Source organism: Pristiophorus japonicus, chromosome 2, assembly GCF_044704955.1.
Source record: "Pristiophorus japonicus isolate sPriJap1 chromosome 2, sPriJap1.hap1, whole genome shotgun sequence".
Taxonomy (NCBI): domain Eukaryota; kingdom Metazoa; phylum Chordata; class Chondrichthyes; family Pristiophoridae; genus Pristiophorus; species Pristiophorus japonicus.
Window position 1 is genome coordinate 370,489,617 of NC_091978.1, and position 21,474 is coordinate 370,511,090.

A 21,474-nucleotide genomic window follows, 5' to 3' on the forward strand; every position below is an offset into this window, starting at 1 on the left:
AATGGTCGACTCCCGAACATCGCGCAGCTCCAGTTACTTGCCCAGAGTGTTTTGGACAGTTGGCAACCGGGCAGATCTGTTCCCCCCCCCCCTGCCGAGTGCTTCCTCCTCCTCCCCAACCATTCCTCTCCCTCAAGGTGAAGGGTAGAGGTGCACAGAGTGGGGGGAGCAGGAGGAACGGGGCTAATGGTAAAGGGGACAACTATTCCCCAGCGTTTAACATTTCCGGGGCTCAGACGCCCCGCGCTGTCACTATGACGTGCTCCGGGAATGAAGAGCACAGCCCAGCAAAAAGGGAGCGCTCCACCGGACAACACCTGCAAGTCACGGCCAGGACAGAGACGATTGGGTCATTTCCCACGCCTGGAGTAACGACCATCGATTTTCCACGCGTAATTTTTGTATTTATGTAACTATACCCCACTCATTGCATTTTGCTGGAGAGAATGTTTTGGGTCTGGTTCCGCCCCGGTCCGGCATTGACCCAATTTCATTCCCGCAGCATTTTGAAATATCTGGACCCGTTTATGGATAATTTTCTACCGGAAGCATGTAGCGAAAGAGCGAGAGCAGTATTGACAGAAACACTTGCCGGCTGTGCTGGATGGGTCTATGTGAGCTACCAGCGACGTTACAATTGGAAAAGCTGGCATGAGATTCTGGATTGGAATATTAACCATTGTCTATGGAATCTTAAATACAAATTAAGACTGTGGCTATTGAAGGGACGGGCATTCGTTTATTTCCCTCTTTATTTGTTAAATGTAATCATTCAATTTTGTTACATCTCTTTCCTAGCACGGGCTTTATCTTTGAGGCCAACACACCGACACACGGGTGTAACAACCCCACTCCCGTGTAACAACCCCACTCCCGTTAGTCTCAGATACTTTGCGATAATGCCCCAACTGGGGTTTGAAGATCCAGCAACTGTGGGAGTGACTTCTCAGATAAGGCTTCCCGGGGGGGCACAGATTTAAATAATTGGTCGAGGGTTTAGGGGGGATTTGAGGGGAAATGTCTTCACCCAGAGGGTGGTGGGGGTCTGGAACTCACGGCCTGAAAGGGTGGTAGAGGTAGAAACCCTCACCACATTTAAAAAGTACTTGGATGTGCACCTGAAGTGCCGTAACCTGCAGGGCTACGGACCCAGAGCTGGAAAGTGGGATTAGGCTGGGTAGCTCTTTGTTGGCCGGCACGGACACGATGGGCTGAAATGGCCTCCTTCTGTGCTGTAAATCTCTATGGTTCTATGAAGACATTGATGTTGGTCAGGTAGGGCCTGAGAGAGGGGTACGATGGGTTTGGACAATCAGGGTAAGGCACCTAGTGACGGCCAAGTTCCTGTCTGCAGGAATGATAGACAGAGGGGCGGGAATAGATAACATTTAGTACACACCACACCTCCTTCCTGGAATGAGGGGTTTGTCCTATGAGGAGAGATTGAGCATAATGGGCCGATAGTCTCTGGAGTTTAGACGAACGAGAGATGATCTAAATGAAACACAAGATTCTGAGGGGGCTTGACAGGGTAGATGCAGGAAGGATGTTTCCCCCCGGGCTGGGGAGTCTAGAACCAGGGGTCACAGTCTTAGGATAAAGGGTCGGTCATTTAGGACGGAGAGGAGGAGGAATTTCTTCACTCAGAGGGTCATGGGGATTGGGGGTGGGGGAGTGGAGTTGAGGTTGAAGATCAGCCTTGATCTTATTGAATGGCAGAGCAGGCTCGAGGGGCCGAATGGCCGACTCCTAATTCTTATCTTATATTCTCCTTCGTGCCGGTATATCTGCCCACTCTTATTTTTAAGCTTGGGCTGTCAAGCTAGTAAAAGTGGCAGAGAGGGGAATGTAGGAGAGTATTAAAAACCATTCTATGCTCCACATTGCACAACAAACATAGTCCCATCCCTGGTGACACATTCCCCCGGGGATTATCCAAGCTATTATTGAAGCTTGCAGCGCTTGCGCTCTCTGTATCCAAACCTGATGTTCAGAGGCGGGCTGGTGGGTCGCGATGTGAAGCCCCCATGCAGTGGGTGGACCTGGTGGGCAGAGCGTGTGCAGGGAACCCCTGATCGAACGGCCCGACCCCCCCCCTCCACTGCGACAGGGCAGGCGGCCCCCGTGCACGTTGCCGCTTATTTACCTTTGCTCCAGTTGTTTAATGGTCGAGCTCATCTGGTTTGTCTTCTCCTCCAAGCGAGCGATGATTTCATTTTTCTGTCGGATCACGTTATCGGAGCCCTGCCGACGTTTAAAAAACAACAAAAAGAAGCACCGTTTGCAAATGGGAGCAACAAGCCCTGGTTTCCCGTAGCACCAATCACACCGAAGAATTCTCTCAGAAAGCAAACCAGGAAATAAAATGCACTAATCATCCTTCACATTTTGTTCACTCTCATCAAGGGGGGGGGAGGGGGAGAGAAATTGCCCTCCAAAAAAGGCCCGTTAGCGTTTCGAACGGGGCGGTACTGGGCCGGTAAGGTCTCTCCGACCGGAGGGATGACCCAACCATAATTCCACCCCCCCCCCCCAGTGCAGGGGTTCATCAAAAACCGACCGCTCCGAACCCGTTGTCGGTCGCGCACCGACCCGTACCGCCACTCCTACTCCCCACCCCCCTCCCTCCGCGGGGCAGGAAGCTACCGGCGGCTGGGCGGAGCGGCCGCCCTTAAAGATGGAGGGGGCGCACCTCCACGGCCACCATTTTGTTCGAATTGTCAAGAGTCAACCCGACCACGACCGTCCACTGGTCCGGCTAAACCCTTTCCTGGTGGTCTCACTCGGCCTCGCTGCGTCCCTCCCCCCTCGAAGTGAAGGGGAGGGACATTCCGACGCGTTAGCGCGACGCGATCATTGCCTGGCCCCCGCCTCCAACAGCGCCAGGAGGTGGTGTCAGAGTTATAAAGAGCCGAACTTTCTGGCTCTTTCCTCAGACGCGCTGGAAGCCATTCCCGGCCTCTGAATCAGCTTCGTGCTGCGGCGAGACTCTTAGTTGCAGCAAGATCTACCGCCGATAATTCAAAGCCCGCAGGTAGTGCTGCCATTAGTCCCGAGCCAGAACACATGATTGGGTTCATTTGCCCCCCCCCCCCCCCTCAGTCACGCCTGGAGACCGCACTGCTGCGACCGACTGCGAGCAGTTTTACGCACTTTAATTCGTATTGTGGCTCGGTCGTTGCAGTCAGAGGCGATGGGACGACACTCGAGGAAAGCTGCCCACAAAGACCTCGCGCGTTCTCTGCCATATCAATTTCACCTTCCACCGATATTAGTTTGAATCCGCCGTCAGGCCTAGGGGATCTCATCAAGCAGGCTAAGCAGCCAATCACACTGAATAATTCTCAGACAGCAAACCAGGAAATAAAATGCGCTAATCATCTTTCACTTTTTGATCATTTTTTACAGAGAACGAAATAAAGATTGGGACAAACACATGGGATTAAGGTAGAAGCTGAAATATCATAAACAAACTTAAAAAAAATATACTGTATTAAAAATCTGAAATTTTTTTATCAGAAGGAAAAAAATGTGACATTCCACAAATATAAAGTTAGTTTTTCAGAAGTTATGACTCGCTATGGCATTAACACAGTAATGCCTCAGAACAAGGCTTAAACTTTGTTTTAAACAGCGATATTACAGCGCAAAAGTAAAGTTTTCGTCAATTCACTGACTTCAAAATGGTTGCCGCCTGCAGGGAGGTTCAACAGCGCCCCGTGTGGAGAAGCGTAGCGTCACCGACAGAAATTTGGCTTTCCGCATTTAACTGCGCGCTTGCAGATGCCAGACGTTGCTGTCAGTTTCACAGGACAAGGACAGCGATCACTGACAGTTTAACCGTCATTACTGTGCAACTATCCTTCACTCACTGTATTTTGCTGGAAAAATCACCCCGCTGTTATCGGTAGAACTTGCTCTTAAAAAAAAAAAGTGTGTGTTTGCTATAAGGTATACTGCTTGCTGTGAGTCCTGTCATAAGTCCCGCCCCCACCTCCAACCCATTGGCTGACACGGCGGTGTCAACACCAAAGTCTGTGCCAAGTACGGTCGCCTGGATCGTGAAGTTTAGTGTTTCATAGAAATTTACAGCACGGAAGGAGGCCATTCGGCCCATCATGTCCGTGCCGGCCGACAAAGAGCTACCCAGCCTAATCCCACTTTCCAGCTCTGGGTCCGTAGCCCTGTAGGTTACGACACTTCAGGTGCACATCCAGGTATCTTTTAAATGTGGTGAGGGTTTCTGCCTGTACCACCCTTTCAGGCCGTGAGTTCCAGACCCCCACCACTCTCTGGGTGAAGAAATTTCCCCTCAAATCCCCTCTAAACCCTCCCCCCAATTACTTTAAATCTATACCCCCTGGTTGTTGACCCCTCTGCCAAGGGAAATAGGTCCATCCTATCCACTCTATCCAGGCTCCTCATAATTTTATACACCTCAATAAGGTCTCCCCTCCGCCTCCTCTGTTCCAAAGAAAACAACCCCAAGCCTTTCCTCATAGCTAAAATTCTCCAGTCCAGGCAACATCCTCGTAAATCTCCTCTGTACCCTCTCCAGTGCAATCACATCTTTCCTGTAATGTGGTGACCAGAACTGCACGCAGTACTCCAGCTGTGGCCTAACCAGTGTTTTATACCGTTCAAGCATAACCCCCCCTGCTCTTGTATTCTGTGTTTCGGGTAATAGTGTTTGCCATTTCTAGCAGATAAAGAGATAGAAAACGATGTAATACTAAATTGGATTCTAGCCCATGCTGAGCAAAAACTGTTGTTAATGAACCTCCCCCCGTATACGACTGTAAAATGAGGTGGTGCTTGGATTTAATTCAGTGGGAAAAGTGAAAGTACAACCGTGTCCACTCATCAAGGTCATAACTTGTCCAGTGCCTCCAAGAAAGAAAAAGAAAGGAAGGGGAGAAAAGAGATAGAGGGAGAGAGATAAGAAAGAAAAAGTAAAGACAAAGTAAAGAAAGACTTGCATTTCTATAGCGCCTTTCATGACCACCGGATGTCTCAAAGTGCTTTACCATCAATCAAGTACTTTTTGAAGTGTAGTCACTGTTGTAATGTGGGAAATGCGGCAACTAATTTGCGCACAGCAAGCTCCCACAAACAGCAATGTGATAATGACCGGATAATCTGTTTTTTTATGTTGATTGAGAGATAAATATTGGCCCCAGGACACCGGGGATAACTCCCCTGCTCTTCTTTGAAATAGCGGCCGTGGGATCTTTTACATCCACCCGAGAGAGAAGACGGGGCCTCGGTTTAACGTCTCACCCGAAAGACAAAAGCGACGTTGAGCCCCATCTCTTAATTTTGCTCTGAAATAAATGTGGATTATCCAATGAAGAGAGACTTTGAATTAGGACGAGACAGTACGCTTCCCCCTGCAGGAAACGTTTCACTAATTAGTATCAGATGGGGAGGGGGAGGGAAAGATGTTTCTTGTCCTGTCCCGCACACCTTTGAGCTGTGAGCCACGTATCGCAGATTTATCTCTGTGGCGAGATGACTACCCTGGCCAGGTTAACCGAAAATTTACAAAACTGAGATTGACAAATTTTTGTTGGTTAAGTGTATTAAAAGGTTACGGAACCAAGGCGGGTAAGCTGGGATTAAGGTACAGGTCAGGAACAATCTAACGGAATGGGCTGAACAGACTGGAGGGGCTGAATGGCCTTCTATCTTAGATAGAGCAGCCTCACCCCAAGATACAGTGCTAACCTCCCCTCAAGGAGATGGTCGCTAGTCACTCAATTCTTTTGTCAGTGACTGATGGGAGATGCTTGCAAGAACAGAGACAAGGGCTGCCTGGTCCATTAATTGTTATGTGCCTGATAGACATAATGCTTTCATTTCTTTCCTCAGTTTCCGAGGATACCTCAAGCCCAGTCCCGCTCACCCATCACCCCCTGTGCTCACTGACCCCGTGTCCTAACTCGCACCGAGTCCCGCTCACCCATCACCCCCTGTGCTCACTGACCCGTGTCCTAACTCGCACCGAGTCCCGCTCACCCATCACCCCCTGTGCTCACTGACCCCGTGTCCTAACTCGCACCCAGTCCCGCTCACCCATCACCCCCTGTGCTCAATGACCCGTGTCCTAACTCGCACCCAGTCCCGCTCACCCATCACCCCGTGTGCTCACTGACCCGTGTCCTAACTCGCACCCAGTCCCGCTCACCCATCACCCCCTGTGCTCACTGCCCCGTGTCCTAACTCTCACCGAGTCCCGCTCACCCATCACCCCGTGTGCTCACTGACCCGTGTCCTAACTCGCACCTAGTCCCGCTCACCCATCACCCCGTGTGCTCGCTGACACGTGTCCTAACTCTCACCGAGTCCCGCTCACCCATCACCCCGTGTGCTCGCTGACCCGTGTCCTAATTCTCACCGAGTCCCGCTCACCCATCACCCCGCGTGCTCGCTGACCCGTGTCCTAACTCGCACCGAGTCCCGCTCACCCATCACCCCGTGTGCTCGCCAACCTACATTGGGGTTGCCCGATCGGGAACCATCGATTTTAAAATTCTCAACCTTAATCCCTCATGGCCCTCGCGCCCCCCCCCCCCCCCTCCTTCACTATCTCTGTAATCTCCTCCAGCCCTACAACCCCCCCCCCTCCCCCCTCCCCCACACCGAGATGTCTGCGCTTCTCCAATTCTGCTCTCCTGACCATCCCTGATTATAATCGCTCCACCATCGGTGGCCGTGCCTTCAGCTGCCTGGGCCCCAAGCTCTGGAACTCCCTCCCTCTGCCTCTCTCTTTCCCACATTACAACAGCGACTACACTCGCAAAAGGACTTCACTGGCTGTAAAGCGCTTTGAGGCGTCCGGTGGTCGTGAAAGGCGCTAAATAAATCCAAGTCTTTCTTTCTTTCTCTCCTTCTTTAAGACGCTCCATAAAACCTACCTTTTCCATGTCCCGATATCTCTTTTTGCGACTCGGTGTCAAATGTTGTTTTATAATGGCTCCTGTGAAGCACCCTGGGATGTTTCACCATGTTAAAGGCGCTATATAAATACAACTGTTGTATAAAGTGTCTCGCTCCTTTCCTTACCTGAACCTTTTGGGAGAGTTCGTGGTTGAGACCCTGGACATCATCCAGCTGTTGTCGAAATGTCACCAGCACATCCTGCTTGTCACAGATATCCTTCTCTAGCATTTTCATGGCCAGTTCCATCTCTTGTTTCATCCCAATCTGTACCTCCAGCTCTTTCTCAACATCCTAAACCACACAGACGCACAAACACCTTAAAATCTTGTATTCAAAGTGAACATCCCCCAAAAATCGGACACCTGGTCTGGAGTAGGTGTCCAAACTACACTGGAATCATAGAATCACACAGCACAGGAAAGAATGTTCCCAATGTTGGGGAAGTCCAGAACCAGGGGTCACAGTCTGAGGATAAGGGGTAAGCCATTTAGGACCGAGATGAGGAGAAACTTCTTCACCCAGAGAGTGGTGAACCTGTGGAATTCTCTACCACAGAAAGTAGTTGAGGCCAATTCACTAAATATATTCAAAAGGGAGTTAGATGAAGTCCTTACTACTCGGGGGATCAAGGGTTATGGCGAGAAAGCAGGAAGGGGGTACTGAAGTTTCATGTTCAGCCATGAACTCATTGAATGGCGGTGCAGGCTAGAAGGGCTGAATGGCCTGCTCCTGCACCTATTTTCTATGTTTCTATGTTTCTATTCGGCCCATCGAGCCTGTGTCGGCTCTGTGATAGAGCGATCCAATCAGTCCCACTCCCCCAGCTCTTTCCCCACAGTCCGGAAAATTTATCCCCTTCAAGTATTCATCCAATTTCCGGTTTGAAAGTCACTATTGAATCTGCTCCCACCGCCCTTTCAGGCAGCGCATTCCCGATCACAACAACTCGCTGCGTAAAATAAATTCTCCTCATCTCCCCCCCTGGTTCTTTTGCCAATCGCCTTAAATCTGTGTCCCTCTGGTTACCAACCCTCCTGTCACAGTTTCTCCTTATTTAATTCTATCAAAACCACTCAATCAAATCCTTTCAAAGTCAAATTGCTTGCCAGCACATTTCTCTATGCCAAGAAATTACCAATGAACCATTTTGCTAAAAATCACATTCTTAAAAAACACTGTCGCCCTGAAAGTTACTACGAATTATCGCTGCGAATCACAAACTATTTACTAAAGTCTCCTCCTCTTCTGTTGCCCAAGTTCAATTCCTAAACTGCAGACTTTACACAACGGGAAATTGTGTTAGAGAAATTGATGGGATTGAAGGCCGATAAATCCCTGGGGCCCGATAGTCTGCATCCCAGAGTACTTAAGGAAGTGGCCCTAGAAATAGTGGATGCATTGGTGATCATTTTCCAACAGTCTATCGACTCTGGATCAGTTCCTATGGACTGGAGGGTAACTAATGTAACACCAATTTTTAAAAAAGGAGGGAGAGAGAAAACGAGTAATTATAGACCGGTTAGCCTGACATCAGTAGTGGGGAAAATGTTGGAGTCAATTATTAAAGATGAAATAGCAGCACATTTGGAAAGCAGTGACAGGATCGGTCCAAGTCAGCATGGATTTATGAAAGGGAAATCATGCTGGACAAATCTTCTAGAATTTTTTGAGGATGTAACTGGTAGAGTGGACAAGGGAGAACCAGTGGATGTGGTGTATTTGGACTTTCAAAAGGCTTTTGACAAGATCCCACACAAGAGATTGGTGTGCAAAATTAAAGCACATGGTATTGGGGGTAATATACTGACGTGGATAGAGAACTGGTTGGCAGACAGGAAGCAGAGAGTCGGGATAAACGGGTCCTTTTCAGAATGGCAGGCAGTGACTAGTGGGGTGCCGCAGGGCTCAGTGCTGGGACTCCAGCTATTTACAATATACATCAATGATTTAGATGAAGGAATTGCGTGTAATATCTCCAAGTTTGCAGATGACATTAAGCTGAGTGGCGGCGTGAGCTGTGAGGAGGACGCTAAGAGGCTGCAGGGTGACTTGGACAGGTTAGGTGAGTGGGCAAATACATGGCAGATGCAGTATAATGTGGATAAATGTGAGGTTATCCACTTTGGGGGCAAAAACGCGAAGGCAGAATATTATCTGAATAGCGGCAGATTAGGAAAAGGGGAGGTGCAACGAGACCTGGGTATCATGGTTCATCAGTCATTGAAAGTTGGCATACAGGTACAGCAGGTGAAGGCGGCAAATGGTATGTTGGCCTTCACAGCTAGGGGATTTGAGTATAGGTCTTACTGCAATTGTACAGGGCCTTGGTGAGGCCTCACCTGGAATATTGTGTTCAGTTTTGTTCTCCTAATCTGAGGAAAGACATTCTTGCTATTGAGGGAGTGCAGCGAAGGTTCACCAGACTGATTCCAGGGATGGCAGGACTGACATATGAGGAGAGACTGGATCGACTGGGCCTTTATTCACTGGAGTTTAGAAGGATGAGAGGGGATCTCATAGAAACATATAAAATTCTGACGGGACTGGACAGGTTAGATGCAGGAAGAATATTCCCGATGTTGGGAAAGTCCAGAACCAGCCTAAGGATAAGGGGTAAGCTATTTAGGACTGAGATGAGGAGAAGCTTCTTCACTCAGAGAGTTGTTAACCTGTGGAATTCCCTACCACAGGAGAGTTGTTGATGCCAGTTCTTGGATATATTCCAGAGGGCGTTAGATATGGCTCTTACGGCTAAAGGGATCAAGGGGTATGGAGAGAAAGCAGGAAAGGGGTACTGAGGGAATGATCAGCCATGATCTTATTGAATGGTGGTGCAGGCTCGAAGGGCCAAATGGCCTACTCCTGCACCTATTGTCTATGTTTCTATGTAACACAAATCACAAAAAGTTTCTGAGCCCAAGACTGTAGATTCCTGTCGGTAAATCCGAAACTAAGTTCTGCTCATTTCGGGGCGGTAATGGCGGTGGCCGGTAAAGTTTGCGCCCGGGAACAGTTTGCGCCTCAGTCGGCTAAATTGGTCGGCTGGGCTCCGAGTGTGGGTCGGGGCGCTAGGGGAGGCGTTACACACCTCTCTCAGGGCGCTAGGCCGGCTGAGCATGGGACAATCCCCGAGCTAAACAGCCGGCCTCGGAGCGGTCTGAGAGAGGCCTGGGGGGGGTGGGGGGGGGGGGGGGGCGAATAATCTGCAAAACACCCACCAAAAACATTCCCAATACATATCCCACGCCACCACAACATAAATCGGAAAAAAACCAATCACACTGACCGGAGGTGGACGCTACAGCTCGGGCCGCCCGCTTTCCCAGGCGCTCCCAGCAGGGGGCGCTGCGGATCGGGTAGGAGCCAAAAATCGAGCCGGTGTCGCACCCAGGGGGCATTGCACACCGGCCTGCCTCTCCTGGGTGGTAATGCTCCGTGCTCCCACCCAAACCGGCCCCGAAACACCCCCCCCCCCCCCAGCAGGGCGAAGGAAGCTGGCCTCCGCCCGGAACAGCTCACCCCCGCCATTGCTGCTCCTCCGGGGCGCTAACAGGGACGGCAGAAGACCGAAACTCCAACCCATAATGTTCACTCTGTATGTGAGCAAAGGTTTCTGTAAGGGCTTTGCGAGCAGAGTGTGGGTCGGGGCGCTAGGGGAGGCGTTACACACCTCTCTCAGGGCGCTAGGCCGGCTGGGCATGGGACAATCCCCGAGCTAAACAGCCCTGGATTTCAGAAAACTCGGAGGTGGATCTCGCTGTATCACGCGAGTCTAATGATGCCAGATTAGCACTTGAACCTTTCATCACAGGCACACTGAACTCGACTGCAGTATCAGAGTCGGTCCGTTCAAAGCAAATGGAGAGGGTCCAGTGTCCCCACTTCCAACACACAGTCACAATACTGTGGCTACAAGTGCAGGTCAGAGGCTGGGTATTCTGGGGCGAGTGTCTCACCTCCTGACTCCCCAAAGCCTTTCCACCGTCTACAAGGCACAAGTCAGGAGTGTGATGGAACACTCTCCACTTGCCTGGATGAGTTGCAGCTCCAACAACACTCGAGAAGCTCGACACCATCCAGGACAAAGCAGCCCGCGTGATCGGCCCCCCCATCCCCCACCTTCAACATTCACTCCCTCCACCAGCGGTGCACCGTGGCTGCAGTGTGCACCATCTACAAGATGCACTGCAGCAACTCGCCAAGGCTTCTCCAGCACCTCCCAAACCCGCGACCTCTACCGCCTAGAAGGACAAGGGCAGCAGGCGCATGGGAACACCATCACCTCCACGTTCCCTTCCGAGTCTATGTGCTAGTGATCATAATTCAGTCAGATTTAGGGTAGTTATGGAAAAGGACAAAGAGGGACCAGGAATAAAAGTGCTCAATTGGGGTAAAGCCAATTTTGCTGAGCTGAGATTTGGCCAAAGTGGACTGGAAACGGCTACTTGATGGTAAATCAGTGTCGGAGCAGTGGGAGACATTCAAGGAGAAGATCCTGAGGGTACAGAGCAAGTATGTGCCTGTAGAAAAATCAGTGGGGCTAACAAATATAGAGCCCCCTGGATGTCAAGGGACATACAGGGTAAGAGAAAGAAATAAAGGGAAGCTTATGACAGATACCGGGAACGCAACACTGCAGAAACTCTAGAGGTGTATAAGTTCAGGGGTGCAATTAAAAAAGATATCAGGAAAGCAAAGAGAGAGCATGAAAGAATGTTTGCAAGTAAAATCAGGAAAAACCCAAAGATGTATCCGTGCTGTAAATTTCTATGATTCTATGAAGTCACACACACACCATCCTGACGTGGAAATATATCGGCCGTTCCTTCATCGTCGCTGGGTCACAATCCTGGAACTCCCTCCCTAACAGCACTGTGGGAGCACCTTCACCACACGGACTGCAGCGGTTCAAGAAGGCGGCTCACCACCACCTTCTCAAGGGGCAATTAGGGATGGGCAATAAATGCCGGCCTTGCCAGCGACGCCCACATACCCAGAATGAATAAAATAAAACCAATTGTTTCCTCTAATATTTCTTTTGGGTGCGCAGTCCATTAACAGTTCCGCGCATGCACGAAATTTAAGATTGCAAAAGCTGTTCCTGGACTGCGCCAGGAACACTGGTCACAACTTAGCGTAGGGGAATGTTACTGAGCCAGTAATGCAGAGCACATCGAGTTCAAAATCCCACCACGAGCAGTTTGACAATTCTGAATTCAGTTTTTTTTTTATATAAACTCCAGAACTAAAAGTCTGTTATCAGTAAAAAGTGCCGATAAAGTTGTCGGATTGTCATTTAAAAACTCCAACCAGTTTACAAATGTCCTTTGGGGAAGTATATCTTCCGTCCTTACCCAGTCTGGGCCTATATGTTACTCCAGACCCACAGCAATGTGGTAGACTCTTAACTGTCCTCTGAAATGGCCTAGCGAGACACTCAGTTGTATTCATAGAATCATAGAAATTAACAGCACAGGAGGCCGCCATTTCGGCCCATCGTGTCCGTGCCGGCCGACAAAGAGCTACCCCAGCCTAATCCCACTTTCCAGCTCTCGGTCCATAGCCCTGTAGGTTACGCCATAGCCCGAGAATTCATTTTTATTTTTATTTAAAAAAAAAGAAACCTTACAGGGGGACAGCGCTGAGCTTACAAAAACCCCCACTGGCAAATAAATCCATGCAAATTCAACCCGAGCAGCCAGCACCGGACATGTCTGACGGGCCCTGGCTGTTCTCGCGGGATCGCACTGTGCTGACCTACCAGCCGCAGCTGAGTTTCCTCCTTGAGCTGTTTCTTGGTCTCGCTGTGCACGTCGTCCGTGCTGTGGCGGGGCTGTCTGTGCATCTGTCCCTCGCCGTTCCCATCCTGCTTCGGCACCTGCACACACACACACACACACAAACACATCCTGCGTCAAGGCATCGGGACTCACCAAATCTGTCTCAAGAACAGAAGAAATAGGAGCAGGAGTCGGCCACTCGGCCCCTCGAGCCTGCTCCGTCATTCAATCAGATCATGGCTGATCCGATCATGGGCTCAGCTCCACTTCCCCGCCCGCTCACCATAACCCTTCACTCCCTTATCGTTCAAATATCTGTATCTCTGCCTTAAATGTATTCAATGACCCAGCCCCCACAGGTCTCTGGGACAGAGAATTCCACAGATTTACAACCCTCTGAGAAGAAATTCCTCCTCATCTCCATTTTAAATGGGCGACTCATTATTCTGAGACTATGTCCCCTAGTTCTAGATTCCCCCACGAGGGGAAACATCCTCGCTGCATCCACCCTGTCCAGCCCCCTCAGAATCTTATATGTTTAAATAAGATCACCTCTCATTCTTCTAAACGCCAATGAATTCGGGCCCAACATGTTCAACCTTTCCCCAGAAGTTAACCCCCTCATCTCAGGAATCAACCGAGTGAACCTTCTCTGAACTGCCTCCAAAGCAAGTATATCCTTCCTTAAATACGGAGACCAAAACTGTACGCAGTACTCCAGAAATTCAGCAATTTTACCTCAAGAACATAATTAGGAGCAGGAGTCGGCCACATGGCCCCTCGAGCCTGCTCCGCCATTCAATGAGATCATGGCTGATCTTCGACCTCAACTCCACTTTCCCGCCCGATCCCTCGATTCCCCGAGAGTCCAATAATCTGTCGATCCCGGCCTTGAATATACTCAAAGACTGAGCCTCCACAGCCCTCTGGGGCAGAGAATTCCAAAGATTCACCACCCTCTGAGTGAAGAAATTCCTCCTCATCTCAGTCCTAAATGGCCGACCCCTTATCCTGAGACTGTGACCCCTGGTTCGAGACTCCCCAGCCCGGGGGAAACATCCTCCCTGCATCTACCCTGTCAAGCCCCCTCAGAATCTTGTACGATTCAATGAGATCATAGGGGAAACTCAAACTAGGGGACATAGTCTCAGAATAAAGGGTCGCCCATTTAAAACTGAGATGAGGAGGAATTTCTTCTCTCAGAGGGTTGTAAATCTGTGGAATTCTCTGCCCCAGGGAGCTGTGGAGGCTGGGTCATTGAATATATTTAAGGCGGAGAGAGACAGATTTTTGAGCGATAAGGGAGTGAAGGGTTATGGGGAGCGGGCAGGGAAGTGGAGCTGAGTCCATGATCAGATCAGCCATGATTGTATTGAATGGTGGAGCAGGCTCGAGGGGCCGAATGGCCGACTCCTGCTCCTATTTCTTATGTTCACCTTTCATTCTTCTAAACTCCAGAGAGTATAGGCCCAATCTACTCAATCTCTCCTCATAAGAATAGCAATGGTAATCATCCTCATAGGCAGTCCCTCGAAATCGAGGAAGACTTGCTTCCACTCTAAAAGTTCTCAGGTGACTGAGCAGTCCAATACAGGAACCACAGTCCCTGTCACAGGTGGGACAGACAGTGGTTGAGGGAAGGGGTGGGTGGGACAGGTTTGCCGCACGCTCCTTCCGCTGCCTGCGCTTGGTTTCTGCACGCTCTCGGCGACAAGACTCGAGGTGCTCAGCGCCCTCCCGGATGCACTTCCTCCACTTAGGGCGGTCTTTGGCCAGGGACTCCCAGGTGTCAGTGGGGATGTTGCACTTTTACAGAGAGGCTTTGAGGGTGTCCTTGTAACATTTCCTCTGCCCACCTGGGGCTCGCTTGCCGTGAAGGAGTTCCGAGTAGAGCACTTGCTTTGGGAGTCTGCAAATTCCCTGGGAGGACAGACGCACCAACGTTAGCGTCCTCGACCAGGCCAACACCCCCAGCATCGAAGCACTGACCACACTCGATCAGCTCCGCTAAGTAGGCCACATTGTCCGCATGCCCAACACGAGACTCCCAAAGCAAGCGCTCTACTCGTGGTAATGGTAGTTGGCTGACCATCACCTTCTCAAGGAGCAATTAGGGATGGGCAATAAATGCCAGCCTTGCCAGCGACGCCCACATCCCAGGAACAAATAAAACGCTCTCTCATCCCAAGTGACCAATCTGGTGAACCTTTGTTGCACCTCCTGTTAGGCAAGTATGTCCTTTCTCGGATAAGGAGAGCAAACCTGTGTGCAGTGCTCCAGGTGTGGTCTTACCAGAGCCCTGTACAGTTGTAGCAAGGTTTTCCTTGTACTGCTGGAACCTTGAACCAAACCCATGGAAACATGGAAACGGTCCGTTCTTGCCCCGTGACTCGGGCTGGACGATGGGCGGAGCAGATTGTCGTGAGAACGGGACCGTTACTGTGGTTCCACCACAAACAGGACCAGCTCCTTCTGGCACAACTCTTCATCAACCGGGCCTTCTGTTGCCTGGGGCCCTGAGCTGTGAAACTCCCTCCCTAAACCTCTCCGCCTCTCTCTCTCCCCGTTTAACACGCTCATTAAACCCGCCCTCTATGACCAAGCTTATGGTCACCTGCCCCAATATCTCCCAATGTGGCTCGGTGTCAAATTTTGTCTGATAATCACTGCTGTGAAGCGCCGCAGGAGGTTTTTAAAACTACGTTAACGGCACTATAGCAAGTTGTTGTTTCCTCGTGTTTTAGGATCATACAGGAGGAGACCATCGAGCCTGTGCCGGCTCCGTGACAGAGCGATCCAATCAGTCCCACTCTCTACCCCCGCCCCCCCGCTCTTTTCCCGTAGCCCTGCAATTTAATTGGCTGCATCGAGCAGGACTTTCGAGGCCACGTGTCCAAGTGTTCTGTGCAGCAGCGGTCACTGGGCGGTGACGAGAGGCAGGAATCCCAGGGGCTCGGACCGAGACGGGTGAACTCGGCACAGGGCAGGGGTCAAACCCGGAGCCCCTCGGCCCGAGCTCGCTCAGCCCATCGTCCTGGTTACAACTGGGAGCCGCTCGTTACACAATATACACGTTTATTCGCACCATCCAACAATTCCCATTCAAGCTTTTTTTTTGGTCGTAAACTAATACTGGCAACTTGGGCAGTCGTCAGAGGGCTAACGGTCGCGTGGCGCCCTCGTAATGTCTCACAGGCGCGGCTGCTAACAAAGTGGCTCTGTCTCCACCCTCCCCTCCCCTCCTTGACAAGACGAGGACTCTTTGCCAGGCACGCGTGAAAAGATGTTAAAAGATTTCCCCAAGTGCCAGGTGGATTTCGAAGGCCAACTTTCACAAATGAGACAATGGGCCCCCCCATTCGACGATCCTCCCCTCGCTCCCCTCCCCCGGTTCTCGCCTCTCTCCCTCCTCCCCCTCCCCTCCCTCCCCTCCACTGCCCTCACCCTCCTCACCCCCCAACCAAGGAACATACTTCCATCTTTTTCCGAGTGGACTCCAAGTAGTAAGCGTTTTCCTGTTTGATTCGCTCCGTCTCTTCCTGCAAAGTGATGATCCGGTTATTCGCCACGGCGAGCTGTGGGAGTGGGGGGAAGAATAGAATAAATCCAAACTTCCATGTTCCACAAGACAGAAATACCGCCATAAACTTGGCAGCAACAAAAAAAAAAACTGCCACAGCAAAATTACATAAGAAATAGGAGCAGGAGTCGGCCATTCGGCCCCTCGAGCCTGCTCCACCATTCAATAAGATCATGGCTGATCTGATCATGGACTCAGCTCCACTTCCCCGCCCGCTCCCCATAACCCTTCAATCCCTTATCGCTCAAAAATCTGTCTCTCTCCGCCTTAAATATATTCAATGACCCAGCCTCCATAGCTCTCTGGGGCAGAGAATTCCACAGACTTACAACCCTCTGCGAGAAGAAATTCCTCCTCATCTCAGTTTTAAATGGGCGACCCCTTATTCTGAGACTGTGCCCCCTAGTTCTAGATTCCCCCACGAGGGGAAATATCCTCTCTGCATCTACCGTGTCAAGCCCCCTCAGAATCTTACATGTTTCGATAAGATCACCTCTCATTCTTCTGAACTCCAATGAATTCGGGCCCAACCTGCTCAACCTTTCCTCATAAGACAAGTTCCACAAACTAAAAAGGTGGAATTGAAAACTTTAAGCCAGAAAGAGGGGGGACTGGAGCCTTTGGCCCAGTGGGAGTGTACCCACCTGTGACCCAAAAGGCTAAGGGTTCACGCCCCCACTCTGGACAATCCCAGAAAAGCAGAATCTGGAACACCAACCTGGAATACTGGGTTAACGTGCAGCGTGGGGGGATCTCACATCCAATGGGTGCACATAACCCCCGACCTTCCACCCCTGCCCCACCCCACCCCCCATCATTGTAAAGGGTAGGTGGCTATGGCTGTAGCCCCCACCCCCACCAATCTCCTCCCCACCCCGCCCTCCCATCCCCAGGAAAAAGTACCCCGAAATTCAATTTAGCCAATGTCAGCCGTGGCTCAGTGGGCAGCACTCTCGCCTCGGAGTCAGAAGGTTGTGGGTTCAAGTCCCACTCCAGGGACTTGAGCACAAAATTCTAGGCCGACGCTCCCAGTGCAGTGCAGAGGGAGTGCCGCACTGTCGGAGGGGCAGTACTGAAGAAGTACTGCTCTGTCGGAGGGGCAGTACTGAGGGAGTGCCACACTGTTTCGGATGAGTCATTAAACCGAGGCCCCGTCTGCTCTCTCAGGTGGACGTAAAAGATCCCACGGCACTATTTCGACGAAGAGCAGGGGAGTTATCCCCGGTGTCCTGGGCCAATAAACAGATTATCCGGTCATTATCACGTTGTTTTTGGGAGATTGCTGTACGCAAATTGACGTCCGGGTGGTTGTGAAAGATGCTATAGAAATGCAAGTCTTTCCTTCTTTCTGCCCTGTGATGCTCTGTTAATGTCAACATATTGGTGGCATCTGCCCGTTTATTGCGTTCAATCACTGACAACAATTACCGAGCACTGGCTCGCCTGGTAACATAAAGCCAGGCCACCTCTGAACATCTATTCCCATTCTCTCTCAGTCACACACTCTGTAATTCTCTGCAGAGCGAGGTCACGGACCGAGAACGGAGGCAGTATCTTTTCCCAGCTTTCACTCACCTCCTCAGTCAGCTTCGTGTTTGATTTTTCCAACGCATCCACTTTTGCTTGTAGATTATTTACAGTGGCACTGTAAGGAGATAAACTGATTAGGCACATGTTCTACATACATCGCGTGTACAGCCCAGAAACAGGCCACTGAGCCCCACCGCTCCGTGCCGGGGTTTATGCCCCACCGCTCCGTGCCGGGGTTTATGCCCCACCGCTCCGTGCCGGGGTTTATGCTCCACACCAGCCCCCTCCCACCCCTCTCCATCTCACCCCATCACCATATCCTTCTATTCCTTTCTCCCCCATGTGTTTATCCAGCTTCCCCTTAAATACATCGATACTATTCACCTCAACCCCTCCCTGTGGCAGCGAGTTCCACATTCTCACCGCTCTCTGGGTAAAGAGGTTTCTCCTGAATTCCCCATTGGGTTTATTAGTGACTGTCTGATATTGATGGCCCCCAGTTCTGGTCTCGTCCACAAGGGGAAACAATGGGCCCAATTTTCCCCAACCCCTTTTTTCGGCGCACTTACCCTAAATGCACCGACTTTGCGCGCTGGAAACGGTGCCGGAAAAAAGGGGTCCCATCCTGCTCGCTCTGCCGAGTCTCGCGTGTCCCAGCGTGGCGCAGTTAGTGAAGTGGGGTGGGGGGGGGGGCGGAGCAACATACCAGCGCAGAAAACACCGTCGGCAGCTGCGCGCATGCGCAGTGAAGTCTGCGCGCATGCTCCTGGCCTCTCAGCGTGTCCTGTGGGCTGTGAGCAGGACCCGATGCTCGCAGCCCCTATCCCCGGCCGAAGGGACACCCCGATCTCACCGCACCCTATTCCCGGCCGAAGGGACACCCCGATCTCACCGCACCCTATCCCCGGCCGAAGGGACACCCCGATCTCACCGCACCCTATCCCCGGCCAAGTGGCCTCCCGCGCCGACCGGCTAACTTCCCGGGCCGAGGTAGGACTTCAGGACTTCTGTTTTATTTTTTATTTATTGATAGTTGTGCTTTGTTTAGTGAGGAGAGTTTTAATTGGGGGGGTGGGGGGTAGGAGAGTTTTAATTGGGGGGGGTGGGGTAGGAGAGTTTTGATTGGGCTGGGGGGGGGATGACTTTAAAAAAAGACTTGATTCTGGCATAAAGGTAGGACTTCTATTTTTTATTTGTTATTGATTGATTGATTATTACTGTTAGTGCTTTGTAAATCTTGGTGCTTTAAACATACTAACCTGCGCCAATTTCTTAACTGCCTGCAATATTTTTCAGAGCTGCCCACATACGCTGACCTAATGATTTGGAGCAAGTTTTAGCTGGCCAAAGTGGCATAAATGGCCAAAACTTGTGTAAGTGTCTGGGAACGCCCCCTTTTGGAAAAAGAAACTCAACTAAAAAAAATCGTATCTAACCGAGTTACTCTGGTGCAAATTTATTTCGAAAAATGGCGTTTTTTTAAATATACGCCAGAAAAAACCAACTTACTCCAAAAAACTTGGAGCAAGTCATGGCCATAATTGGGCCCATTCTCTCCACGCCTACCCTATCGAACCCTTTCATAATCTTAAAGACCCCTATCAGGTCACTCCTCAGCCTTCTCCTTTCCACAGAATCGAGCCCCACTCTGTTCAGTCTTCTCTGATGGGTATAACGTCCCAGTCCTGGTATCGTCCTTGTAAATATTTATTAATGTCCCTTCTCAAGTGTCTTGATACGCTTTCACTGATGTGGAGTCCAGAACTGTGCACACCCAGAAACTTTAACAGCTCTGGTGATCCCAGAATATAAGACACAAGAACCCCATCCACCTCCTTCAACATTCACTCCCTCCACCACCGGCGCCCCCTGGCTGCAGTGTGCACCATCTACAAGATGCACTGCAGCAACTCGCCAAGGCTTCTTCGGCAGCACCTCCCAAACCCGTGACCTTTCCCATCGAGAAGGACAAGGGCAGCAGGCGCATGGGAACACCACCACCTCCACGTTCCCCTCAGAGTCACACACCATCCTGACTTGGAAATATATCGGCCGTTCCTTCATCGTCGCTGGGTCACAATCCTGGAACTCCCTCCCTAACAGCACTGTGGGAGCACCTTCACCACACGGACTGCAGCGGTTCAAGAAGGCGGCTCACCACCACCTTCTCAAGGGGCAATTAGGGATGGGCAATAAATGCCGGCCTTGCCAGCGACACCCACATCCCATCAATGATTTTTAAAATAAAGAAGAATTAGGAGCAGGAGTTGGCCATTCGGCCCCTCGAGCCTGCTCCGCCATTCAATAAGATCATGGCTGATGGGGAGCGGGCAGGGAAGTGGACTCAGCTCCACTTCCCCGCCCGCTCCCCATAACCCCTTATTCCTTTATCGCTCAAAAATCTGTGTAGCTCTGCCTTAAATATATTCAATGACCCAGCCTCCACAGCTCTCTGGGGCAGAGAATTCCACAGATTTACAACCCTCTGAGAAGAAATTGATCCTCATTTTAAATGGGCGGCCCCTTATTCTGAAACTATGACCCTGATTATGCAACCCTCTGGGGTAGTTTATTTTATTTCCGGTAAATGTTTTTTTTGTAGATGGAGCTGTGTTCAGTGAGGAAGGATTTGTGGAGGTTTAACACTTGACTCTGCCGTACAGCTAGTGTTGCACATTGAATACTCGGTTTCCTACCTGAGGTGTCTGTTCAGTTCCTCCACATAGTTTTTCTGGTCCAAGATGGCAGTAATTTGTCCATCCCTAGAAAGGAAGGTAATTCTCGTTTTCAAAACATAGTGTGAGGAAGTATCAGTTTAAAGGGAATATTAACGATTTCAAAATTCTCAAACTTGTTTTCAGATCCCTCCATGGCCCCTCGCCCCTCCCTATCTCTGTAATCTCCTCCAGTCCCACAACCCCCAGAGCATCCCTGATTATAATCGCTCCACCATTGGTGACCGTGCCTTCAGCTGTCTGGGCCCCTAGCCTCTCTGCCTCGCGACCTCTTTTTCCTCCTTCAAGATGCTCCTTAAAACCTACCTCTTTGACCAAGCTTTTGGTCACCTGCCCTAATTTCTCCTTATGCCACTCAATGTCAAATTTTTGTTCTCATAATCCTCCTGTGAAGCGCCTTGGGATATTTCACCACGTTAAAGGCGCTATATAAATATAACGTTGTTGTTGTTGTGGTAAGCGAGCCTAGTCTTTTTTAGGTCACCTTCCTCTCGTTAGCTCAGTGTGTAGCGCTCTCCCCTCAGTCATAAGGTTGTGGGTTCAAGTTCCACTCCAGACCCTTGAGCACAGAAATCGAGGCCAACACTCCCAGAGGGAGCGCCGCACTGTCGGAGGGGCAGTGCTGAGGGAGCGCCGCACTGTCGGAGGGGCAGTGCTGAGGGAGCGCCGCACTGTCGGAGGGGCAGTGCTGAGGCGAGTGTCTCACCTCCTGACTCCCCAAAGCCTTTCCACCGTCTACAAGGCACAAGTCAGGAGTGTGATGGAATACTCTCCACTTGCCTGGATGAGTGCAGCTCCAACAACACTCGAGAAGCTCGACACCATCCAGGACAAAGCAGCCGCTTGATCAGCTCCCCATCCACCACCTTCAACATTCACTCCCTCCACCACCGGCGCACCGTGGCTG

General features: G+C 50.8%; 1 protein-coding gene across 6 annotated transcripts in view; it reads right to left on the bottom strand.

Moving 5' to 3' along the window:
- The window catches only part of rufy3 (RUN and FYVE domain containing 3), a 113,213-nt gene that overhangs the window by 20,825 nt on the left and 70,914 nt on the right, over positions 1 to 21,474 (bottom strand). For all 6 annotated transcript variants that reach the window (XM_070873061.1, XM_070873054.1, XM_070873068.1 and 3 more), the window contains exons 7-12: positions 20,529 to 20,594; positions 17,878 to 17,947; positions 16,196 to 16,297; positions 12,704 to 12,820; positions 7,066 to 7,233; positions 2,147 to 2,244 (exon numbers count right to left, since the gene is read on the bottom strand). In XM_070873061.1, coding sequence (XP_070729162.1) covers positions 2,147 to 2,244; positions 7,066 to 7,233; positions 12,704 to 12,820; positions 16,196 to 16,297; positions 17,878 to 17,947; positions 20,529 to 20,594 — 621 coding nt within the window. The remainder of the gene's footprint in view (positions 1 to 2,146; positions 2,245 to 7,065; positions 7,234 to 12,703; positions 12,821 to 16,195; positions 16,298 to 17,877; positions 17,948 to 20,528; positions 20,595 to 21,474) is intronic.